The sequence below is a fragment of the Castanea sativa genome, chromosome 8, assembly GCF_040712315.1.
Source record: "Castanea sativa cultivar Marrone di Chiusa Pesio chromosome 8, ASM4071231v1".
NCBI lineage: Eukaryota > Viridiplantae > Streptophyta > Magnoliopsida > Fagales > Fagaceae > Castanea > Castanea sativa.
In genome coordinates this window covers 2849268-2875056 of record NC_134020.1, presented here as the reverse complement: position 1 = coordinate 2875056, position 25789 = coordinate 2849268, and the positions used below count along the sequence as shown (strand labels likewise).

The following is a 25789-nucleotide window of genomic DNA, read 5'->3' as shown; positions in this document are numbered from 1 at the left end:
GTCCGCATCCCGCGGTGCTTCCACAAGCGGCCATGTTCCACACTAGTTAGGTTGGCAAAAATTTATGCATCGGTTAAATAATTGTTGTTCATTCGATATTTACCTAATGTTTACTATCTTGTCTCCTAACGTAAATACTCTACGTTTTTCAGGCATCCTTCCATGGACGACGTTGTATTGGCTCTATGTGAACTTTTTGATTGTTGTTGAATGTACTTGTAATTCTCTATCCAATGTACCTCTATGAAGATTGTGATTTGAGTAGTATGGTTAGAATTGCAAATTAAGTGTGGTTGGACATGTTTAGAATGGTGATATATTGAGAATGACTTTTGTTGTGATTTGAGTGCATTTACATTGTAAAACAATGCCTCGAAACGAGCATTTTCTTTGGGAAAAAAAATTTGCCCGGTAAAAATTGAGTTTTAGACACTCGAGTTCCTTGGGAAAAAAAAAATTTGACCAGTGAAAATCGAGTTTTAGAAACTCGAGATACACTGGGCAAATTTTTTTGAAACAGGCATGCCCTCTCGCCCGTCCGCCCGAAACGAGCATGCTGTTGGGGAAAAAAATTTGCCCAGTGAAAATCGAGTTTTAGAAACTCGAGTTCCACTGGGCAAATTTTTTTGAAACAGGGCATGCCTCTCTGCCTCTCTGCCTGAAACAGAGCCTGCTGTTGGGGAAATTAATTTGCCCAGTGAAAATGGAGTTGTAGACACTCGAGTTCCATCGGGCAAATTTTTTTTGAAACGAGGCATGCCTCTCTGCCTCTCGCACCGAAACGAGCATCTTTGTTGGGGAAAAAAATTGGCCCAGTGAAAATCGAGTTTTAGACACTCGAGTTCCTTGGGAAAAAAAAAAATTTGCCCAGTGAAAATCGAGTTTTAGAAACTCGAGTTCCATCGGGCAAATTTTTTTGAAACGAGGCATGCCTCTGCCTCTCGCTGAAACAGAGCAGTTGGGGAAATATTTGCCCAGTGGAACTCGAGTTTTAGAGACTCGAGTTCCTTTGGTATCTCGATTATTTAAATCGGTCCATTTGGTCTGATTTGGTCTAATTTGGTCTGATTTGGTCTATTTTGGTCTAATTTGGTCTGATTTGGTCGAACTTGGTCTGATTTGGTCTGGTCTGATTTGGTCTGATTTGGTCTAATTTGGTCTAATTTGGTCTAACTTGGTCTGATTTGGTCTATTTTGGTCTAATTTGGTCTAGTTGAAAATCCACCGAAATTATTGATTAATTATCAATTTATCTCAATTTTGTCTTCCGCAAGATTGTGATTATTAACCACAAATTGGCAATGCACCAAATGATAAAGTGGAAAAAACATCTCCAAAAGAAAAGCACTAGGTTATTGTATTCTAGGCATCAACACTAGGTTTTGAGGCTCTTCAATAATGGAACTTATTTTTCCAAACCAAAATGCCAGGTGTTATCAATGGAACTGCACCAAACCCAGTTAGATTAGCTGAAATGTGTGAGCATTTGGGAAAAGCCATGGGCAGGCCCTCATGGCTGCCTGTACCTGACATTGCAATCAAAGCAGTCCTAGGAGAAGGTGCTTCTGTGGACGACTGGCAATCATAAGAGTTCAAGACAGGCTACCATCGCCCGATAATGGATTATATCCTCCCTCTCTCTCCCTCGAACGCCTTCCCATCACTCTCTCTCATGAGAACAAACTCATGAGACTTGCAATCCCATCACTCTCTCTCATGAGAACAAACTCATGAGACTTGCAATAGCTCACGACAATGCCTATCAGGGGTAACTTTGGGCCACCAATGGCTAAAGTGCAGGGATGGCAGGGGGGATGGGAGGGGGGAGATTTTTCAAGGACGACTTCGCCCGTTTAAAAGTTCTCGTAAACACCGGTTGCAAGCCTCGCTCTAAAAGTCTCACAAACAAATGAAATAAGTCATGCTTTTCATTTCTTCATTCAAAATGAGAACCTACCGTTTCATCTTTTGATAATACATCTCGTATAAATACGTAACTCCCGTTGTATCCCTAATCCATATAGGACGGGTGACAGGAGAATAAAATAACTTAAGAGCATTTGATTGTTTGAAAGTTCATCAACCCCTCAATGAGTACTTTTTCCCGTAAAAACCTTGAACTTTGGCTCTTCACTCTTTGATGATCGCTCTTGTTTAGTCTCTTTTGCAGTGTTCCCGCAACATTAAGGAGAACATGTAGTTCAGCAGCTTTTTGTTTGGCTTTTTATGTTTTTTTAGAGCCGGTTAAGTATGAATGAGAAGACATAAGAATAAAAGTATACCTTTGGTGTATCTTTAGGATCGCGGCTTACATTTGATCCAAACACAAGCTTTCCCCGAGCCTCGACGATTGGTGCTTTGTGAACTAGATCCTGCGAAGGCTTTGCATTACCATTTGCAACATTAGGTTGCTTGTCTTTGGATTGTGAGGGAGCAACCGATGGAGGCCGGTAATTCAAAGGTTTCCCATCCAAGCGTCTCCCCGATCCGGTGAAAGGGCTGAATTTAGGTTCGGACTGGAGCCTCTTCACCTGCAGAACAAAAGATGTTATTCGTCTTGCGTAATAAATAAAAATTTAAAAGAGTTGTATAATAAGAAATAGACATTGTATTACTATGTAACTATTTTTTTTAAAGAATAATTTATTGCTATGGAGCATTCCCATTATTGCTATGGAGTATTCTTAAATACAAAAGATTCAACATCAAGTGCGAAGTGCCTTCTCTGTATCTATCAAGTGATCATAAAAGATTGGACATGATGTGATTACTATCAAGTAAGAGAAACTTTAAAAACCAATAATAGGCAGAAACCCAATCAAGAATTCAAGATGATTTTTATCTGTCCCCTATGATATGTTGAATACCTCCTATCTGTATGACATGAGAAAAGAGGGAAACCACATTGCACATTCACTCTCAATTAAAGTGTAAAAGAAGCCACAAAGTAACAGAAAGACATGGTAAAGTAGAAAGAAAAATATTCACTGTGCCTTGCCTAGAGGAACAAGTGCAATAGGCTTTTCAGGTTCCTTGTAATCGAGGGGAGGTGCAAAGTCCACCTCACAGTCTGTCTCAATGATACTTATTGCATTAGCAGGTTTTGTTTCTATAATATCTATGTAATACTTTTTGTTGTTATATGCCACCATAATACTATCCCCAGAGGTTAAGCAAGAAAAGTTCCTTAATGTTGTCTCTAAGCTGCATGACAAAAGAAAGCAAAATCATATATAATAACATCTACCCTTGCATATGCAATAAACAAAACAGACAATGGCAGCATGAAAAACATCTTTATAGCTCAGAGAAACCATAAAATAATTAGGAAATAGCTTTATAGGTAGTTGATTGAATGATATGGAAGAGGAAATCAGCACTACACGAATAGACCGTGGACATATCACACTGGGAAACAAGGGGAGGACATCACAAGAACAGAACAATAAAGTAATATTTATTATTAAGTTGTTTCTTTGTCCTCTTTATAAGAGCCACTCATTTTAATTACTTTCTTCCATATAGAATCAACAGTGGGCTTCCTAATTCACAGCATGGACTGAATTAAGATGACAGCACCTATCATAGATGTGTACATGACATGACACATTACATTCATGATGAATACAGGAAGAAGAAGGATTACAACCACATGAATCCCCTTCTTTGCCAAACAAGGACAACAATGACTCAAGAATCAAGATATACCACATCTAACACTAAATAAGAACTAATGACATAAAAATAACTAACTCACATAGCTTTTGGGTTAGAAATATCCAAAAAGTCCTTTGTGTGTGGTTGCAATTTGACATATGTTCCCTTTGGAAGAGTAACATTTTTCACTCGCACAATATCCCCCTCTTGTAAGAGCATGTTCTCCATCATCTATATAGAAAGAATACAAAAAGAAAAGGCAAAAATTAAATGACCAGAAGACATCTCCGACAGCTAAACTTCCTTATAGCAAATTGCAGTACCAGTTCCAAGCCCAAAAAAATTTTTGAATGCCTACCCAGTAAGGCATATAGATCATGCCTTCTTCAGCAATGAACTCAAGAACGCCACAATGAGAAACCCGCTCAGCAGAAGCATTCCGAAGCTCAAACAACATTGGATAATCAATATGTAAAGATGCTGCAAATTTATTATCCACATGAGCAATCTTAATTCAAGGCCATGACGAATAAAAACTACATCAACTATGAGAAACATAATGCATAATAAGAGATCAAATTAGATGAACTAACCAAGGTGGTCCAAGGCTGAAGGAGGCATTATAACTGAAACAACAGAAGTTTAAAACAATCTCAAGAATAATACAGATAAAACTGAAATGTAATCACAAAATGTGGGATTAATTTGAAAAACTCACTTTTATCACCACTTTCAAGTTGTGGCTGCAAAATACATAAAATAATTGAGTTAAAACAACAGAAAACTTGATAAAGGATCCAAACTCAATACGCATTGGCTAAGAGCAATAAGATACCATTTGACTTAATATTTCTCTAGCATACCACTTTCAAATTTTTCTAGCATGAGGATGAGCAAAATGGAACTTCTTTAGTTTTATAGTGACACTCAAATGGTAAAAATGTAAACTAAGATTTTTCCAAATAAATGAATAAACAAAATAGATTGAAGTGAAGGAGAAAAAGGCATACAGTGAAAGAGATGCTTGGAGAGAGTATCATTAGGCATGAACTCTGCCACCAAAAGCCGCTCATCTCCCTCAGCACAACATCCTATTAAATTCACCATTCTCTTATGCCGAACCTTCCCTACTCCACAAGCCTCTGTCTACAATGACAACAACAACAACAACAACCCATTTCCCATTTCAACAAATGAACTTTGAACCTTGTTTTCAAAAAACACAAAACATAAAAACACAAACAATACCACAAACTGATGTGGGTCAGGCCAGGAGAGCATGGAGAAGCGCTTAATGGCAACAAGGCCATTGTTTCGAAGCTTCCCTTTGTAAACCACATTGGGAGCTTTCTCTCCACTCTCAGAGACTATCAATTCACTACTGAACCCATTTGCCACTGCTCTCAGCTCTGCCAGCTCGAACTCCTTGAATGCCGGCACGCCATCGTTTTGCTCCAATTCCTCCTCTCCTCCTCCACCATTTGCTTCAAATACATACACAACAACAATACACAAAACACTAATATTAAAAGTTAATAAAAAAAAACTACAACACAACGGCCCTACACCCCCCATCAATATACATACATACAGCGTTTTTTTGGATCGAAACCAGTTATTCAGTTAATGGACCACCAAAAAAGATAAAGGAAATATCTTGATTTGGTTCGTCTCTAGTGAGATCGCACCAGCAATTCTTTGACACTACTAATGCATTGCCGCAAGGCTAACATGGTATGTATCGTTTTCCAGTGTTCCGTCACAATCACTGAATTAATTCAACAACAATAAGCTTAGTCCATGCATTTGGGTTTAGCTTTTGCTGATTTCCCTAAGTATAATTGTACTTAGAAAAGTGAAGCTTTATAAAACTGAGTATTGAAATTGACTAGCTGCTTAAATGGATACATTTTTATATGAAAGATATTTCTTTTAGTGAACAAACTTTGTAGGCCAGATCGTAATTATTTTCTGAAAAGATTAATCTGTCTCTTTGTAAAGGAGGTCCATATAATTCCATTCCAAGAACAATTTTTAAAATGATAAGATCAGAGTTTAATCAACTAGACAAGAATTTCATGAGGTTTCTCAACATAAATTAAGTTAATAGCAGACCTGGCTGTTCTTATAATCCCCAAATTTCATACTAAAACTTGAAAATAGCAGCACCACTTGATGGCTTTGAAGCAAAAACATAGAGGCCAATATCATTCTTGTTAATAGCCCCTTTGTCAATCCTTGATTGATAGAAGCGTTCCTGATACACGTAACAAATCACATTGTCAACAATTGCTTCGTCTAACTATACAGGGAGAAATTTCCATTTAGGACATAGAATACTTACCTTCAAATTGAGGATAAACTGTGGAACAATGCTCTCTTTCACCAAAGCAACCGCACAACCACCCCATCCAGCTCCTGTAAGCCTTGCCCCAAGTGCACCATGTTCCCGACATGTATGTACAAGTTCTTCCAACTCCGGACAGCTAGTTACAACAAAAATAAGACAAAAGTAAATACAGCAAGATGCTGTGAAATAAAGGAGCATATTTCATAAGAGAATGATTAATGCAGATTGCAGAGTGCACAATAGGGGACAAAATCATCATCATAATAGTAGTAGATTAAATACAACATTTTTTAATGTAATAAAGATGCATGCTTTCAATCAAGTCCTGCAAAAGCAACAAAGACACATCGCTCTCTCTCTAAGTAGAGAATGCCAACTGCCAAGAAGATGTTTGTGAAGAGCCTTTGTGGCATGCTCAAATTTTTTAAAGAACAAAAAAAAAGGAAAAATTGTCAACACCAAAAACATGTAATTGAGTACATATAAGCTGCAAATTTATATGAGAAATTATTCCAATTTTTTTACGAGGTTTTTTCACTAATGATGAGAAATAATTGGAAGTGTGTGCTTTCACATTCTAGAAGCTGGACTTGAACATTTATACCTGCACTCATATAAAACACTACAGCTGTGATGGCTCTCATTCATAAGGTCACCAAGCTTCTTTAGCTTGTCCTCCTCACTGCAAGAATTAGTAGAAAATTAGAATTGAATAAACTTGAACTTCGTTTTTTTTTTTTTTTTTTTTAAGTTGAACTTGGATAATAGCATGAACAGGTTTTACATCATGTAATTTATTTAACATTGAAATTTAAAAGGACACAACAGAAAACAATAATGAAAAATAAAATCAGCCATAATTAAGTTGGGTATAATCCACATCACAGAGTTCTATTACCATCAGACCTTCAACCAATGACTAAATTATAATTCCCAAGTCCTAACCTAGTTCATAAGGGATCCAAATGCATATAAGAATATCCCAATTACAGAAATGACACGAACATATAATGCATAAACTATGGTGATTAAGTTTTATTCTGGACGCCAACTTACCACCTCCCTCCTTTTTGGGGCTTGGACCAGCCTCATAAAAGGATTAAGGCCATAAGTGACAACAAAGGCAGAGTTACATACAAAGGCCAAACAAGTAGCAGCATGCACATGCATGAAATCATAGAGTAGCAACAGAATGCCCCGCATTTCCAACTTCTAGTTTCACCACATCTCATAGTCTCTATCTGATAAACAATCAGCAATGTTCATCTCAACCAAAAGAAATGCATGCACATGTATAAGCATGCTAATAAAACTACTATCAATCAATTCATGTGGCTCACCTTAAATCTGATGATACAGTGTCCTTAAAGGCATGTACCCGCTTGGCCTCAGAATAAACATGAGCGGCTCGCTGTTATATTTCAGAAAAATTGCAAAGTGAGCCAAATCTCGAAATGAAATTGCACTGATATTTTTAAATTTTGGTTCTAAATTTCTAAGATAATATTTATGATATGACCACTATTTTGAAAAATTATTCAGAAACACAGGTTAATACTTAGCTGCTGGTTCAGGACCTCGGGTACTTATATATATATTTTTTTTTTTTGGGGTCTTCCCCTGAACAAGGTTAATACAAGCAAAGTATAATAGTTTTTTCAAATGAAATTTTAAATAATTTAGTTGAATCATGATAAGAGTTTAGCTTAGATCAAGGACTTGGGACAGTTAGAGTACTACCTTGAGATATATTGGAAGAGGGTGATCTTTGTTGGTATTAGAACTCTCATCTTCTATATCAATCTCTGAATACCTATTTCTAAGGTATGCCTGAGCCATGAATTCAATGTTGTGACCAAAACCAGCACTCCCAGCAATCTGCATAGACCCCATTGTTGGAAGTGACAATGACATGTCCTCAACTTCATCCTCCACAAAAACAAAAACAAAAACAACTGCAGAACCAACAATCACCACAAACACCTTAGAATTGTCCAAGATATAGCATACTAAGATTGAAGTTTCAAATTAGCATGTAGTGTAACACGAAAATGGAAAAATATGAATTTTGCCAAACATACATAAAATTTGACTTAATGTTGTAAACTGATAAAGAGGAGTTATGATTTACCGCTTCATAATGTAAAATGCTGGGCAATAGGCCCATAAAAGGAAGGTAGTCAGCATATTCATGTCAAGAAGAATGAGTAGCAATGAGAGAACATGGAATGAGAAACAAAGGCATGCATTGGAAGGTGGAGGTGGCATTAATCAAGGATAGGATGACAAAAGGACATCTCAAATGGTTTGGCAATGCATAATAAACACATCCAACATTACAGAGCGTGAGAGTTTGATTTGACTTAATGTACAGGAGTAAAAACAATATTCTTTCCAAAGTGTCCTATACAATAGGCTATAAAGATCACATTAGACATTACCTCTGTAACAAACCTCTTTTTCAAGGTTCACCAATTTTGCGTTTTTTAACCCTCGTGTAATGTTTGGGCGGGGGAGGAGGCTGCGGGGCATCATCCTTAGGCTCATCATCGTGCTGCAAAGACATTAGATGCATACAGTCAATATTTGGTGTAATGATAAGATAAAATGAACTGCAAAATAGGCCTATACATCGTAATTAATGGTATCGTACCATAGAGCTGCCTTTGTGTCCTATTTTGTGTCCACCTGTCCCACAAGTGGGAGCTCTTCTAGCACGTTGCGGTCAACCTCGTGGGGGTGAGGGCTGATGAAGGGGATGCTCGTCCGGTACATCGCATCTCGGTCGAAGAGTGTCAATCCCAACTGCAGGTCCGAGAGGGTCAGATGAGGATGAGGTAGGTGGGTAATGATGCTCTGTGTCCAGGCTAGGAGTGGGGATCATTGTCATGGGTTCAGTACGGGGTGGGTCTATGGGCAAAGTGGGTGCAGTAGAGCTAGTGGATGGGTTTGAGGGTGTCTCGGGGTGCATAGGAGGGGTCAACTGAGAATGAATACCGAGATCGAAACTGGCTGTGAAGGTGGGGTGGGGTGAGGGACCCTCGGGCTGAGGAGATGCATCTACCATGGGTGGAGGGACCTCAGGCTGGAGAGATGCGTGCGGGATGGGTGCAGGTATCTCAGGACTACTTACAACCCGAGCGGTTGTTGCACACCGACCACGGCCCCTAGCCGCACTTGTCCTTCGGCTTGCCGTAGCAGCCGACCATGGCCCCTAGTTGCGCTTGTGCTTGGGCTTGCCGTAGCAGCCCACCACGACCCCTAGCCGCGCGTAGCACGGGTCGGTGTACGTACAGTGTGCGCTTGTGCTTGGGATTGCAATATCCGCCGATTCAGTCCTCATGCCCATTGTTTGCCTCTCCATTTGGTGCAGACCACCACCAAGCCCGCCGATCATTTAGGATGCGTCGCACATGGTTGTGGGCTCGGCTGCCTACAAGAAGCATCTCCAACAGCGCTAAATGGCTTTCAATCTGAAACCGAGAAAGAACCAGTACAATTAGATTTGAGACATTTACGTATCAATTGTAGAATGGATAATATAGTATAGTACTTATTAATCTACCCAAATACTCAACTAAGATATATCTAATTAGAACACATTACCGCTATATCTAATTTTGCGCTGTTGCGGTCGACATACTTTCGAGTGACTGGACGGTACCAGCGGTAATAGTCATGATCGCGAGGCATCTCACCAGTCTGAGGAGGTGCATGGCAAAGTCGTTGTTGTCTCGCATCCCATGTAAGGATATACGGTCCATGCTCCTCCCTCCAATTCTTCTCCACCTTCCCACGCAAGTCTATTCTATGCAGTCTTTCATCGTACACAACATGGTCGGGCTGCTCTTGCGCCAACCCAAACTGACGAAGGACACGATCTGGGTGGTGTATCTCTACTATGCAAAAACACACAAGTGGCACCCTTGCCGTCCACGTATCCCTCCCTGCAACGCAAAAGTCAGGAAGGTGGCCGAAGTCTGCCTCGTATGGCTGCCACACAATCTACAATAGAAACAAAAAACAATTATCATAACATCAAGTTTATTAAAACAAAAATTAACATAACCAAACAGAATTTTTGTTTGCCATACTTGGTCCGGCTGAATTCTAACTAATTGCTCGCGATAGTGGATCAAGGCCATGCCGGATGGCCTACTCTTCGAGCTTGGCACCCGCACCCACCTACAGTTAGAAGCGAATAACATAAGATAAGATAATACCCATGTTATAGTTACTAAGAAGAGTACATTGCACACACAATATTAGAAAAATACTTACTTAAATGCAAGTGGAGCATATGGCCATGGGCCATAATCACATCCAGGTGGGGGCTCTATCCTCGGGCACAAGAATGGCAACCTTGCCCATGCCCAATACTGGACCAATGTGCACGCCCCACCAATCTGCGATGCCCCTTTCTCGCTTGCCCGACACAACTCTCTCGTACAACCAGCCAAGCAACCACTACCCCAACTATACTGTGGCGGATCACGAAGGTCATGCAGGAACGCCAAGAACATCAAATGCACCCTATCTCCCGACTTGTCCATGAAAAGCTTATCCCCTAGCAGCGCTAAAATATAGCACCGAGCATACTGGTGTATCTGCATCTCCGTTGCGTCATGAGGCAGTGGCACTGCAATGGCGTGAACAAGGCGGCTGATGAGAATTCTTTGCCCCACCAAAGTTTTGTTGTCATTCGCCGGAGTAAAACCACGCAACTCCATGCACAGATCTCGCCAATCCCCATCCACCACAGCAGTCGGCCCAACCAAGACCTCACCGTCTATAGGAAGTCCGAAAATGACCTCCACATCTTGTAGGGTGATTGACATCTCACCATGTGGAAGATGGAACGTATGCGTCTCCGGCCGCCATCGCTCAACTAGGGCTGAAATTAGGCAATGATCTATCTCTCTGGAAGGGGCCCTAAACAATCCTTCCAGCCTTAGCAACTTGATAATGTCAATCACCCGATTATCTTCCATCTGAATGCTTGCCATCTCCTTAGTGCGACCACGGCACGTAAGTGGGCCCGGGTCCTGCAAAATCCATAAAAATTATAGCGGTTATTACAACTACAAATTGTGTTTTGAAAGAACTTGCTAACTAAAAGTCAAAGACAACGTAAAAATTAAAGCAATTGTTAGAACTAGATATTTCACCTCGCCATTCCAAATGTCCTCTGATCGATGATATCGTTGTCGCGACACCAATGACTCTTCAAGTGGACCAGGTGCAAGACCCGTGGCTCGTCATCAATCCGAGGCTCCATACCGCAAACATTCGGATACTTAACCGTGAGATCATTAATAGTGTGGGGGCAAAATGTATAAAGTTGATTTGGAAGAACCATTACTATTCTCTTAAAATCAATTAATGTACATGTGGTTTGTAAAATGTATAAATGTTTTAGTAACTCAACATAATGAAGTGATTCCATGGTATATAAAAACACATATGAATATGTATAAGCAATTCTATCATGTATACGATTTGTCTCCCCCTTCCCCTCCCCCTCCCCCCCTTATGCTATTTATGATTGACTAGAGCTACCACGCATTTAGATTTTCCTCAATTTTTCACATTTTTAAAATTGTGTGGAAAGGAAAAAAAGAAAAAGAAAAAAGAAATCAATATATGTTTTGGGGAGGAAAAATTTGTAATGGTTGCTTCTCATATACGAGTTTAGTGATTATCAAAATATAAATCATTATAGCTTTGCTTAATAGTGTTCTTATGTGATAAAATGGAAGAAAAAGCTTTTATAAATTGCTCATTAACTTCTCCAAAAAAGCAAAATAATGTTAGCTTTCATATAAAATAATCAAGATTCATTTTCACGTTCTAATAAAAATTATACTTTCTCCAATTTTTTATTGTTTTTTGCTTTGATGGATATCTCACTATATTATAACATATTAAAAATATCTTGCCATATATAATAAATTAAAAGTAAAATGCAATATGTTTCCTTGCAAAAAAAAAAAAAAACCTTACAAAAAATCAAGATGTAGAATTCTTTACTTACATAATATATATTATATATTCCAATATAATCACATTATTTTGAGATGGGTTTAAGACTATTACTTTTAAGTCTCAACTACTATTCTCAGTTTTCACTTAACAAAAAAAAAAATTATGTCAAACTTTTTTGCGCATTGAGCCAGTTTGTGACTAGTGATGTTAATATTAGGCTTATTAGCATCATTCTTCGCGGTTAGTTCCCTATTGTTTCACTGTTAACATCAGCTCCTATTTAGTTCAGGTATTCATATGAATCTTCACACAAAGATAGAGAAAACAAGACACAAGAATGAAGGTTTATAGTATGCTCTAGCCCATGTGTCAGAAAAGATACAAATAAAGGTACGGCATTGTAAGTGAAGAAAAATTTCCTAGACAGCTAAAGCTTGATCAGATTCATTATCTGAAGTTCTGAACTATACGATGTCAACAATAGGATTTCCTGAAACAACCTGTAAACAAATCGACAAGATAATTGGGGACTTTTGGTGGGGAATAAAGAAGACATAAGAGGATTCTACATAAAGGTTGGGATAGCATTTTCAAGCCTAAACTTGTTATGGGACTTAGACATATGGAGCACATCAACAGAACAATGATAGAAAATTTGAATGGAGCATACTGACAAAGATAGAAATGGGGTAAGAACTATAACCTTAATGTTGGAGTAGGAGTGGATGTTTTTGGAGCTCCTCGTGGATTCTTTACATACCTGGATATAAACTGCCTCAACCTTAACACGAGCCAGGCGATTAAGTGGGTGTTTGAGCTCATCTTGACAAAACCATGAAGATGGAATAGACAAAGTGTACTAGCTATTTGAATCAGTAACTACAAAAAAACATGCTGAAGATTCTGCTAACTCAAGCACTACAAGACCCCTAATTAGAGTGGAGACTTCTCAACAAGAACTGTATATCGGACTGGCCAACACAACTATTGAGAGTGGTCCTATGCCTAAAGTAAAATGGAAGAAGTCGTGGAGACTCAAAATTCATGACAATTAAAAGTCATTGGAAAAATCCCATAACAATAAGTGATGCTAAACCTGATATTTTCAATGGAAGACCTAAACTGCATGATGTGTAATGCAGCCCAAGAGTCCATAGAGCACCTATTCTCAAAGTGCCTAGTGACTCGGAATTTGTGGTCACCCCCAACGACCTTTTAGAATTGAAGAGCTCAACCTGTCATCTATGGAGGAATGGATCCGAATAACCTGTCATCTATGGAGGAATGGATCCAAATACACTTCAAAGCTATACAGTGACTTCTTGGATGAAAAATAGCCACGCACATCCTAAATGATAATGAATAAAAATAACCACAAAACCAGGAAATCCCAGACAAACATTTGATTAAAAAAAAAAAAAATCCCCTAATGTGTCCAAAAAAGAACAAAGAAAAAACCAATGTATAGAGGAGACATAAACAAAACCACAATCAGAGTCATTTACAGAGCTAATTAGCAAAAAATTAAAATAAAATCTGAACATAATAGATAATTTATATCCATCAAACACCCAACTTCGTCCACATAGTAGAGCTTAAACATATTGCCAATAAAAATACGAAAACCAATCTCATATAAATCCAACCAAAACCCAGAAAAAAATCAGCCAAATAAAACAGAAATTAACCATCAATTCCCCATATGATCAAACAAAACCACCAACATTAGACAGGAAATCAACCTTCACCAATTAAAATAAGAGAAACCCAGATCACATTTCTTCACAATTGAACACCCAAAACAAAAAAGGAACAAAATTTCAACAAAAAACCGAAAAACCCACCTGGCGATTGAGCTCAAACACTTGGCAAAACCCAGATGGAATAATTATTTAAAAAGCTCAAAAACATACCTGCAAACTTCCGTTGAAGGATCGCCTGAAGCCGGTTGTGAGGACAGAGGAGACCGTTTGAGGGTGAGGGTGATTTCCGTTGAACGCCGAGGGGCCGAGGGTGACCGGCTTTGGGTGTTTGAGGGAGAGTGTTTGAATTTTTAGTGAGAGTGTTTCAGAGAGAGCGTTTGAGAGATTGAGAGAGTGTGAGTGTTTGAGTGAGGTTGAGAGAGTGTGATTGTTTCAGCGCAGGGTTTGAAAATGGCCGTGTAGATTTCGAGTCTTATAAACTCGATTTCTACGTGGCTACACGTGGAAAGTTTGTCCACGTAATGGTATTGCCGACCACTGCAAATCGAGTTTTAAAAGCTCGATTTTTTCATGGATCTCGAGTTTATAAAACTCGAGATGCTAGTTTCCTACATTCTTTTAAACAGTGACAACTAACGAAAATGTTAGTTATCTAATGGTAAATGGCAACAAAATTCTGAACACTAGTGTCCAAAATCAGAACACACTGTTTGGTCATACACCTTCGTTCTCAGTGTTTGGAAATACGTTGTTCCAAAACCATGTTTTGAAATGCCTGTTTTGAAATTACCTCCGGCCACTTTTTAAACAATAAACACTAGTTTTGAGTGGCAATTGCGTAATTATTTGAACACAAGTTGTGGGCCCACCTCATCAGCTTTTTTCCCATCTTGTCTCCTCTCTTTTAAAGATTCATGCCTTCCACATTGTTTGAAGATTCATCTCACACCCATAGTTTTCATAGCAATCCAGTTCTCACCCACCTCCATAACTCCACCTCCATAACTCCTCACCCACACAGTCAAAGCAACCCGCAGCATGTGTCATCCTCACCGACCCAAGTCAATGGACTTTATGAGTTTTCTGTTGCTTCTCCATGACCAAAAAAAAAGGTAATCCAAATACTCTGTTGACTAAAATGTGGGGGCTTTGAAATAGAAGTGCTCCTTGCTCCCTAGTTCAAAACAACACTCTCTCTCTAGTTGGTTCTCAAAGATTACTCTGTTCACTTGAGGTTTTTGTGACTATTTCATTTGAAATCTTGTGCAATAAATCCTCACTAACCCATTAAACGGCCTCGACAAAGCTTTCGTGGTAACTAAAGTCACACAATGCGAAAGAGAGGTCTTAGAGGCTAATTTTAAAACGGCATATTATTAGTATTTGATAAGAGTTATCATGATAGCACTAATAATAAGAATAGTTCTTAATCAATCATAGTATTTAATGTTCACTCTATGCTAAGGGATATTGAATATGAGATTGGGCTGTCGTTGCATATATTATATTGTGGTTTTATTAAGGTTTCATATTATATATTTATATGCTAAATTGATAATGTCCAGTTTACTTATTATATTCATGTTTATTATTTTCAGATTTGATCATGTCATTATTTAGCCCCCTTGTTACTATTCTTAATCAAAACAAACTGATTGGATCCAACTATGTTGACTTGAAAAGAAATTTGGACATTGTTCTTACAGCTGAAGAGCACAAATATGTGCTTACTCTACCATGTTTTAACTTTCCTTCATTAGATGCTCCTTCTGAGGAAAAATAGCGATATGATCGTTGGCAGAAATCTAATGAGATGGCCAAGTGCTACATCCTAGCATTTATCTCAAATGTTCTACAGCATCAAATGCAGGATGTAGAACTGGCTTCGGACATTATGCTAAGTCTGAAGGAGATGTTTGGTGAGTAAGGCCGTTCTGCAAGGCAAGAAACCATAAGGCAAATTTATAATACTAAAATGGCTAAAAGCAGTTCAGTGAGGGAGTATTGTCTTACAATGATCTTTAATCTGAATATATTGGAGGTTTTAGATGCTGATATTGATAGAGAATCCCAAGTGGATATAATTCTCCAGTCACTACCGGAATCATTCAAGAAATTCAGATTCAATTATAATATGAACAAAAAGATTTATTCATTATTTGAATTAATGAATGAATTGGTAGCGGTGGAAGACATTCTTGGTACTTCTAGTGTTAAAGCCAATATGAGTGAAATTTCTACTTCTCAACCTAAGTCGAAAGGCAATGGTAAGAAGAAGAAAAAGAAGGACTTCACTAAGGAAGATGGTAAATAAATTGCCTTTGGGGTTGCCAACAAAGGAAATAAATCCAAAGGAAAATGTTTCCATTGTGGTGAGAAAGAACATTAGAAGAGGAATTGTCCAAAGTTCAAAACTGCCAAGGGTAAGGGTATGAAAAGTTCATTTCTTCTTAAAATATGTTTGGTACAGAATCCCACGAATTCTTGGTGTGTGGATTCAGGTTGTACTAATCATATCTGCAATTCTTTGCAGGGGTTTCAGGAGACCAAAAAGCTGAATTAAGGGAAATTGTTTCTTACTTTGGCTGATGGGAGCATGATTCCGGTCGTAGCTGTTAGAGTGTTTAATTTATGCTTTAATTCTAGAGTTTTAATATTGGAAGACTGTCTGTATGTACCTAATGTTCGTAGGAATTTAATTTCTGCAACTTATTTAGGTAAACATGGATATTGTATTATCCTAAAAGACAATGTTGTTATAAAGAAGGATAAAATGTTTATTTGTTCTGGCAATATTGTTGATGGTCTTTATATTTTAACTCCTGATAAGCATGAATTATATAATTCTGAATTAGATAATAATTCATATGTGAAATCATTAAAGAAAAAGTTTCCTTCTATTAGTGAAGCATATTTTTGGCACTTACGTTGGATCATATTAATTTAAATAGAATTCAAAGACTTATTAAAGATGGACTCTTTGGGCCCATAGATTTTGATGGTTTTCCAGTTTGTGAATCTTGTTTGGAAGGTAAAATGACCAAACGACATTTTAATGCAAAAGGTAGAAGAGTCCAAGATTTACTAGAACTAGTACATTTAGATGTATGTGGTCCTATGTCAATCCAAGCAAAAGGTGGCTATGAGTATTTCATTACTTTCACTGATGATTACTTTAGATTTGGTTATGTGTACCTAATGAAACGGAAGTCCAAAATTTTTGAAAAGTTTAAAGAGTTTAGGGCTGAAGTTGAGAATCAATTAGGTAAACACATAAAGACCATTCGATCTGATCGAGGTGACGAATACCTTCTTAGGGATTTCAAGGATTACTTGACTGAAAATGATATTATATCCCAGTTGACTGCAACTGGAACTTCACAACAAAATGATGTAGCAGAAAGAAGGAATAAGAGTCTTTTAGATATAGTTAGATTCATGTTGAGTTATTCGATTCTACCAATTTTCTTTTGGGGATATGCCTTAAGTATTGCAATGTATCTTATGAATTTAGTACCTTCGAAGTCTGTTCCTAAAACACTTGTAGAGTTGTGGAATGGGCGTAAGCCTAGTATGAGACATCTCCACATTTGGGGTTGTCCAGCACATGTGTTGAAAGGAAAGTCTGACAAGTTACAGTCTAAAATAGAAGTGGTATTTTTTGTATGGTATCCAAAAGGAACTATTGGAGGTTTATTCTATAGTCATAAGGATAATAAAGTGTTTGTTAGCACAAATGCCAAATTCTTAAAAAATGACTACATGAATAATTTTACTCCAAGAAGTAGAGTAGTATTGTCTGAAATGAAAGAACCTGTAGTTGAACAACCAATGGATGAAACTAGGGATGATGTGGCTGTATTAGATACACCACAAGATACTACCCATGAGATGTTTAGTACCTAGGTGCCTCGTCGTAGTGGGAGAATTGTTCGGCCTCCTATAAGATTTATAAGTTTGGGAGAAACTTATGAAGCTATCTCAGAAGAGACTGAATCGGATCCCTACACTTATAAAAAGGCAATCAATGATATAGATGCACATCATTGGGTCCAAGTTATGAAATCTGAATTAGATTCTATGTACTCCAATCAAGTTTGGGATCTTGTAAAGGCGTCTAACGGCATTAAACTTGTTGGTTGTAAATGGGTTTACAAGAGGAAGAGAATGATAGATGAAAAAGTTGAAACTTTTAAAGTAAGGTTAATGGCAAAAAGGTATACACAAAAATAAGGTATTGATTATGAAGAAACCTTTTCATCAGTAACAATGCTTAAATCTATCAGAATTCTCTTATCTATTGTTGCTCATTATGATTATGAGATTTGGTAAATGGATGTTAAGACTGCATTTCTTAATGGCAATCTTGAAGAGGAAATTTGTATGATGCAACCGGAAGGTTTCATAGCAAAAAATCAAGAACATATGGTATGCAAGTTGAAAATGTCCATTTATGGACTTAAGCAAGCATCTAAGTCATGAAACATCAGATTTGATCAAACAATCAAGTCATTTGGTTTTAAATAAAATCTTGATAAATCATGTGTGTACAAAAGACATTGAGATTAAGTAGTAATGTTCCTAGTGCTTTATGTTGATGATATTCTACTCATTGGGAATGATGTAGGGGTAATGTCATCGGTAAAGGTTTGGTTGTCAAGCCAATTTGATATAAAGGACTTGGGTGAGGCTAATTTTATTCTAGGAATCAAGTTTTGGCGAGATCGCAAGAATAAGATGTTAAGCTTATCACAAGCTGGATATATAGATAAGGTTCTAGAACGGTTTAACATGCAAAACTCCAAGAAATGATTGCTTCCTTTTAGATATGGAGTTCCTCTGTCTGACGACCAAAGACCTAAGACTCAAGAGGAAGAAAATATAATGAGACAAGTTCCTTATGCCTTTGTAGTTGGAAGTCTCATGTATGTCATGCTTTGTACTAGACCAGATATCTATTATTCAGTTGTCGTGGTCAGCCGATATCAATCAAATCTAAGACCAAAATATTGGCAAGCTGTAAAGCATATTCTCAAGTATCTTAGGAGAATGAGAGATTATATGCATGTTTACCGAAGTAGGGATTTAATTTCATTTGGCTATACAGATTTAGATTTTCAATTAGATCTTGATTTCAGAAAGTCCACTTCAGGTTGTGTGTTCACTTTGGGAGGTGAAGCCATATGTTTGAGGAGTGTTAAGTAATCTTGTATTGCCGACTCCACCATGAAAGCTGAATATGTTGCTACTTATGAGGCGGTAAAGGAAGCTGTTTGGCTCAAGAAATTCATTTTTGTTCTTGGTGTTGTTATAATGGAGCAAGTTCCCATCACATTGTTTTGCAACAATAGTGGAGTGGTTGCACAATCCAAAGATCCAATGAATCATAAGAAAGGAAAGCACATTGAGAGAAAGTATCACATCATTCGAGACATTGTTATTTGTGGAGATGTAATAGTAGTAAAGATTGAAAGTGCAAAGAATCTAGCGGATTCCTTTATCAAAGCCTTGCCCCAAAGGACTTTCAAGACATATTTGGAAGAGATGGGAGTTAGATTAGTGCACAATAGTCTTTAGGGCAAATGGGAGTTTGTTAGGATTAGTGTCCTTAAATCCTATTGTATAATGCTATGTATGACATGATGTATGACTTAATATTGTGATTGATAAAGTTATTTTATTATAATCTAAAATAATGGTAACATGAATATTGGACATTATCATATGGTCCATGAGATGCATAGTATGTGATTTATGTGAAAAGTCACAGGAGATATAAATCACAAGTTCTTTGTAAATTCAGAATTATAGTTCGTAGTCGGTGATGAAATTGGGCATTTTATTTACGAAGACTATAACATATCAACTAAAATGATTTGTCTTGATCATGGAAGTGTAGACTTCTAGTTGATATGTTTTAAGAGTTAAAATATATTAAACTAGATCGCTGTGAGATTTATTATTCTCCTAACGATTGTTAAATGAATAATAAATCTCACGACTTCTATTTACATGAACTCTTAATCTTAAGAGAATAATGGACCTGATCATGAAGTGTAGGTTGCTTTGATATATCAGGAGTGAGATCTAAAGTAACAGTCAAAACCTCGGTATATTGGGCAGCCACATTTAGTGTTGATGGAACATATATTCTCAAGATGAAATTCATAATCTCTTAACGAAGATATAAAATACTCTCTTGAGATAAGTTTAATGAGTTCAGTTATTCAGAGAGTTAAGCCTAACCACTTTGATAAGAAGTTACTAAAATATATATTTTTGAAATTGGTAAGAAGTCTACATTCATGATTTTGTATTACTACGAATATTTTATGAATGGGTTGCATGTATAATAAAATCATGAGATATAATTTATAAATAAGGCCTAGAGTGCAACTATATTTATATAGTGGTATTAAATATAGTTAATAGTAACTTTGGACTTGTCAAGAGTTGACAGAAAAGTCCAAGGCCCATTGGAGCTAATATTTTATTGGTCCCTTTTGGTCTTACTCTAAGCCACATACTAAAGCTAGTTGGAAAGGCCCAAAAAGGCTTGTCCAATTAGATAATCAGTTATAAGGAGAGAAACATACATAATTTTGATGTATGAAAAAGTGAGACATTATTATGAAATGGTGTGTATGTGAGAGTGAGCACTCTATCATTCTCCCTTGAAAACTGATTGAGAGACCGCACTTCTTGGGCGTTAGTATAATTAGAGTTAAGATTAAAAGTGTTCCTGAGTACTTCAATCTTTGGTTTTAAATTTGACCACTCCAAGGTATGCTTTCTTGTTCTTATATTCTGAAATTTACATAATACATGTTATCGATTGCGAATAAAGTAGATCCTTTAATTTTTCCGCTGTGTATATTTTGTATGCGATACAAACTTGTATTTTTCCATTAGATATAAATTAATTGTGATCCTAAGCCCATATTAATCAACGTTTGTATAGTACATCAGCTAAGGCAACCAAGCATGCTAACCTGGCTAGATCTGAACCCTATACGTGGACAAGCAGTAAGAAAAAGGAAGGCAATGTTGGTAAGAGGAATAGTACCCCTAACCTGTGCCAACAGCGTGGTCACCAATGGGGGGAGTGAGATGCACATCTTGGTATGGACACCTAACACTACCATGAAAGGGATAGCGACCTCTATTGATCAGAGGTTGTGGAACATCTCTCATTGGCTAGTTTTGAGTTAGTCCACTGTTAAGGAAATGTGCGATGCTCCCAGCTTCCCAAATGTCCCTTTTCTTGTCGATGCTTGTCCCTTACGATGTAGCAGAGTTGCCCTTCTTCCCACTGCCCTGACATCGGTGAATTTTCTCTCTTCTAGCCATGGCATAGTACAATAACTATATTAGGGTTTGTAAAGGGGAATGATAGCTGACACTTGTTTCTATGTACCTAACAACATTCCTTATACTATAAGAGGAACATGCTGCTGAGCAATTAGAGAGAGACAGAAAGAGAGGCAGAAATCTAGGTAGGAAAGTAAGGAAAAAGGAGAGGTTTTTGGGAAGAACAACGCCACCATGTGTAAAAATCTTAACTTTGATACGATACATAGCTTTTAAGTGTGAAGGATATTCTGTCCTTCACTCACCATGGTTTTTCATCCTATCCCAAGGGTTTTACTTTCTTTATTCTGCTATTGCTTTCTTTTGATGTTTTAATGTTAAAGTTTGCATTTTTATTGTTCATGCAACTTTGACACTCAAATGTGTTGTTAGACTTTTCGGTTAGCTACTCTACACGCTTAAAAATCTAATTTGCACATACATTTTTGGCGACTCCACTGGGGAAAATTTATGGTTATTCTCTCTTTTTGTTATATAATGCCTCCAAGAAAGAAGAATATGGTGGCTCAAACAGGTTCTAGTGGAGAAAAACAAGTCAAAGCAAGTGTGGACCATGTTTCCATACATATTAAAGATATAGAGTCGTATGAAGAAGTCAGACAGCCCAACAACCGAGATCTTGTCATAGCTATAGAGGACCTTAACCATTTTCAAGCTAACATATGGAGGAAGTTCAGTCTTTGCATTAAAGGACATCCATGCCTCAAACCCCACAAAGGGGGCCAAAAACCTCAGGGAGAGATTGAAAGGTCGAACCTAGTTCCACCTTTGAATTAGGGGCAGGTTGCACCACATTAACATGCTGGACCTTAGGCATCCCTTACTTAACTAAGGAGATATTGCAACTGTAGGCGCAATGGCGAGAGTACGCCTTGGTCGAGTGGACCGTAATGGAGAAAAATGGAGTCGCCACCTATATTAGGTCTAAGAACCATATATAAAGTGTCCTTCATGGAATGATTGAACTTACTACCAGAGCACATGTCTGGAGTTTAGGTGTGGGGATGATAAAGTGTTAGGCACTTATTCCTACCCGACCCGTTGGTCGGCTTCCACTTATTGTGTCTTACGTCTTAATCTTGTTAAAGGCAAATTTAACATTGTTATTCTAGACTCACATACACACTAGCATACATTTAAGCAAACAACATGACATTTCATCCCCAAATCCTAGCATACATTTATCATACAACTTATATCATCATATTTAAGGAAGCAACCAAACAAACATGTCATATCTGAAACAGAAATATAGGCATATTAAGATCAAACAAACAAGTTATCACATCCTAAGCAAAGCATTCACAAATATTATTCATGTTCATCAAGGCAAGATCAAGATCATATCTCAAACAAATGCATGTTTATGTGAATGCATGACTTACCTCACTGCATCACAGCACCTATGCATCAATGCATGGTCATATCATATTCATGTTCATGGCATTTCAAAAAAAGAGAAGAAAAGAAACCCTAATCTAACTCGTGAAGGATAAACAACAAATAAACATGAAAGGCATAGACATATAGGCATGAAAACAGGGCAAAATAAAAGCATATGGTGTAAAAAGAATAACTAAACAAAGGGCCTGTGTGCGCATACACAGGGCCTGTGTACGTAACCTAGTTGTATGCGTACGCATACTTTGAGTATGCGTGCGCATGCAGAAAGTATGAATACACATACACGCCCTAACCCTAACCCAGACCCAGAAAACAAGAATGAAATGAAGTAAAAAACTTAAACTAACAACCCAACATGCATAAAACGATAAAGCAAAGAAAACCTAAACAAACCAAGCATGTTATATATATATATATATATATATAACAGATAGAACAAGGGAAAATAGGATCAAAACATAAAAATAAAAAGAAAAGAAGCTAGAACTTATACCTCAAAGTAACAAAGCTCCTTAGCTTGATTTTGACCGTTCCCCTCAGTTAAATCTATTCACAATCAAACAAGGAAGTGATTAGTAATCTTTGATGGTGAGCAAAGTTCAACTCGTCGATAGTAGTCGTCCATAACTAGACCACATCCAAAAAGCTTTATGGAGAAAACTGGATTTCAGGTTGAACATTATAGGTGGAAATACAACTCATAGGTAGTAAAGTCATCCAATTTCAAGAAGGTTGCCCATGACCCAAGAGTATGGATGACCAGAAGACACTGGGTGAATTTCACGAGAAAGTTCTCATAAGGATCCATGTAATCAGACCATGATACACCACTCCTAAAACGTGGAGATAACTCCCCATAATCTGCTCCACGTTTCCCATTTCATTCATTAACCACCCATATCACCCATGATTGTGATGGATTTGAACAGGTAGACCCCCTTCTATCTCTCTATAAAAGGAACAATCCCTATTCATCCAAGGAAAGTTTTTACCATTCACTATTCTTATCCTTGTGTTCTAAAAAGAAAACTGATTTAACCGTCGGAGAGTTCTTGGCCGGGTTACACCGATCACCCTTGACATTTCTTTCTTTCTTTTCAAGACCTATTGCCATTACCATAGCCCGAAGTATTTCAGCCTAATGATTTTTGTGTATCACCAGTTAGCACCGTCTGTGGGGAAGGGAAAAGTTTCTAAGTACTAACTTCTTTACTTTCCATGACAAAAAGATTACATGGTTTGGACTAAGTCCATGACCAACAGTCCAGGACACCAGGAGAGTGGAAACGCCTCTAGTCACCCAAACTGTGCATTAGCACCCCTGATGACTGTCTAACAACAGTTGCAATCCATGGTAACTGTGATGGCAAAATTGACGCAACTGAACCAAGAGTTAACTAGAGAAGTTAATAGACAACATGGTGGAGAACAAAGCCAAAATTCAGAGAATGAAAGGGCTGAGAACAATGCTGAAGGAGACTAGTCCAAAAGTATCGTCACTCGTAGAGTACCATATTTGGAGAGGGAGACAGATTAGATGAAAGAGCCATGGAAGAGATGAAGGATTCCATAAAGAGAACAAACCACATGGATGACCTCGTCCACAAGACTAATTCCCCCTTTATTGCATCCATCACAAGTCATCCCCTACCTTCCAAGTTCAAAATGCCTACCCTGGATTCATATGATGGGATGTGCAATCCTTATGATCACATTGTCACATTTAAAACAACCATGCATCTCCAAAATGTTCCAGATGAAATCATGTGCAGAGTTTTCCTACCACGTTGAAAGGCCAAGCTAGAGTATGGTTTGGTAAGTTATCAACAAATATCATAACCTTGTTCTAGGAGTTAAGTAAGTTGTTCGTCAATAACTTTGTAGGGGGACAAAGGCAGAAACGCTCCTCGTCCAGCTTGTTAAGCATGGAGCAAGGAGAGAACAAGAGTTTACGTTCTTTTATTAGTCGCGTTAACAGAGAAGCCTTATTGGTGGATGAGACAGATGACAAGATCCTCTTAGTAGTTTTCTACAATGGAGTCAACTCAGACTTGTTCATCCATAAGCTGTATGACTAAGAGCCACAGACGATGGCTGAATTGATACATTCAACTCAAAATTTCATGAACGTAAAAGACGGATAATTGCCAAGAAAAAGAAAAAAGGTGAACTACTGGACATTGGATATATACACCATCCAGAGCAGGGTCCTCGTCCAAAGAAAGCTAAAGTAAGAGAGAAAAGAGATCGTGGCGGCAAGAAAGCAAGGTCGTCCTCAAGACGATATTCCAACTACACTCCCTTGAATACTCCGCTTGACTAATGTTAATGCAGATCAAAGACGATCCATATTTGAAGTGGTCTGAGAGGATGAAAGGAGATCTTAGAAAGCGAAACAATAGCAAGTACTGTCATTTCCACCGTGACCATAGACATGATATGGACGAATACTATGACTTAAAGCATCAGATTGAAGCTCTCATAAAGCAGGGAAAGTTAAAAAAATTTCTTGGGCGAGACCACAAGGACAAGAGATAACCCATAAAGGGCAAAGTAGAAGACCAGCATGTCAACCGCTTGGAGAAATGAGGATTATTGTAGGGGGTACATCAACAGGAAGCTCATCCAATGCCAAGAAGACCTACCTGCGAGATGTTAGGATTAGTGCCCTTAAATCCTATTGTATGATGCTAAGTATGACATTATATATGACTTAATATTGTATTAATAAAGTTGTTTTATTATAATCTAAAATAATGGTAACATGAATATTGGACATTATCATATAGTCCATGAGATGGATAGTATGTGATTTATGTGATTTAGTCACAGACAAGTTTAAACTCAGAATTGTAGTTCATAGTCGGTGATAAAATTGGGCATTTCATCTGCGAATACTATAACATATCAACTAAGATGATTTGTCTTGATCATGGAAGTGGAGACTTCTAGTTGGTATGTTAATATGTTTTAAGAGTTAAGACATATTGAACTGGATCACCGTGCGATTTATTATTCTCTTAACGATTGTCAAATGAATGATAAATCTCATGACTTATATTTACATGAACTCTTAATCCTGAGAGAATAATGGACCTGATCATAAAGTGTAGGTCGCTTTTATATATCAGGAATGAGATCTAAAGTAACTTTCAAAATCTCAGTATGTTGGGCAGCCACATTTAGTATTGATGGAACATATATTCTCAAGACGAAATTCATAGTCTCTTAACGGAGATACAAAATATCCCATTGATATAAGTTTAATGGGTCTGTTATTCAGAATGTTAGGCCTAACTACTTTAGTAAATAGTTACTA

At 37.6% G+C, this 25789-nt stretch overlaps 2 protein-coding genes, 1 long non-coding RNA gene and 1 pseudogene across 3 annotated transcripts; all 4 read right to left on the bottom strand.

The window, feature by feature from the left end:
* Positions 1-2079: 2079 nt before the first annotated feature.
* Positions 2080-4283, bottom strand: LOC142608077 (uncharacterized; annotated as a pseudogene).
* Positions 4284-5566: 1283 nt separating this feature from the next.
* LOC142607166 (galactokinase-like) lies at positions 5567-7482 on the bottom strand. Its single transcript, XM_075778591.1, has 4 exons — positions 7348-7482; positions 6612-6689; positions 6002-6143; positions 5567-5914 (listed from the first exon to the last, which is right to left on the bottom strand). The coding sequence occupies exons 2-4, from the start codon at positions 6653-6655 to the stop codon at positions 5804-5806; spliced, it is 297 nt and encodes a 98-aa protein (XP_075634706.1). The 5' UTR covers positions 6656-6689; positions 7348-7482; the 3' UTR covers positions 5567-5803.
* A 271-nt stretch (positions 7483-7753) lies between these two features.
* LOC142607234 (uncharacterized) lies at positions 7754-8728 on the bottom strand. Its single transcript, XR_012839272.1, has 3 exons — positions 8661-8728; positions 8449-8561; positions 7754-7962 (listed from the first exon to the last, which is right to left on the bottom strand). It is a non-coding gene; the product is annotated as an uncharacterized LOC142607234 (long non-coding RNA).
* A 611-nt stretch (positions 8729-9339) lies between these two features.
* Positions 9340-10620, bottom strand: LOC142605750 (serine/threonine-protein phosphatase 7 long form homolog). Its single transcript, XM_075777193.1, has 4 exons — positions 10289-10620; positions 10102-10192; positions 9614-10012; positions 9340-9480 (listed from the first exon to the last, which is right to left on the bottom strand). Exons 1-4 carry the CDS (start codon positions 10618-10620, stop codon positions 9340-9342), a joined length of 963 nt encoding a protein of 320 aa, XP_075633308.1.
* Between the last annotated feature and the right edge of the window lie 15169 nt (positions 10621-25789).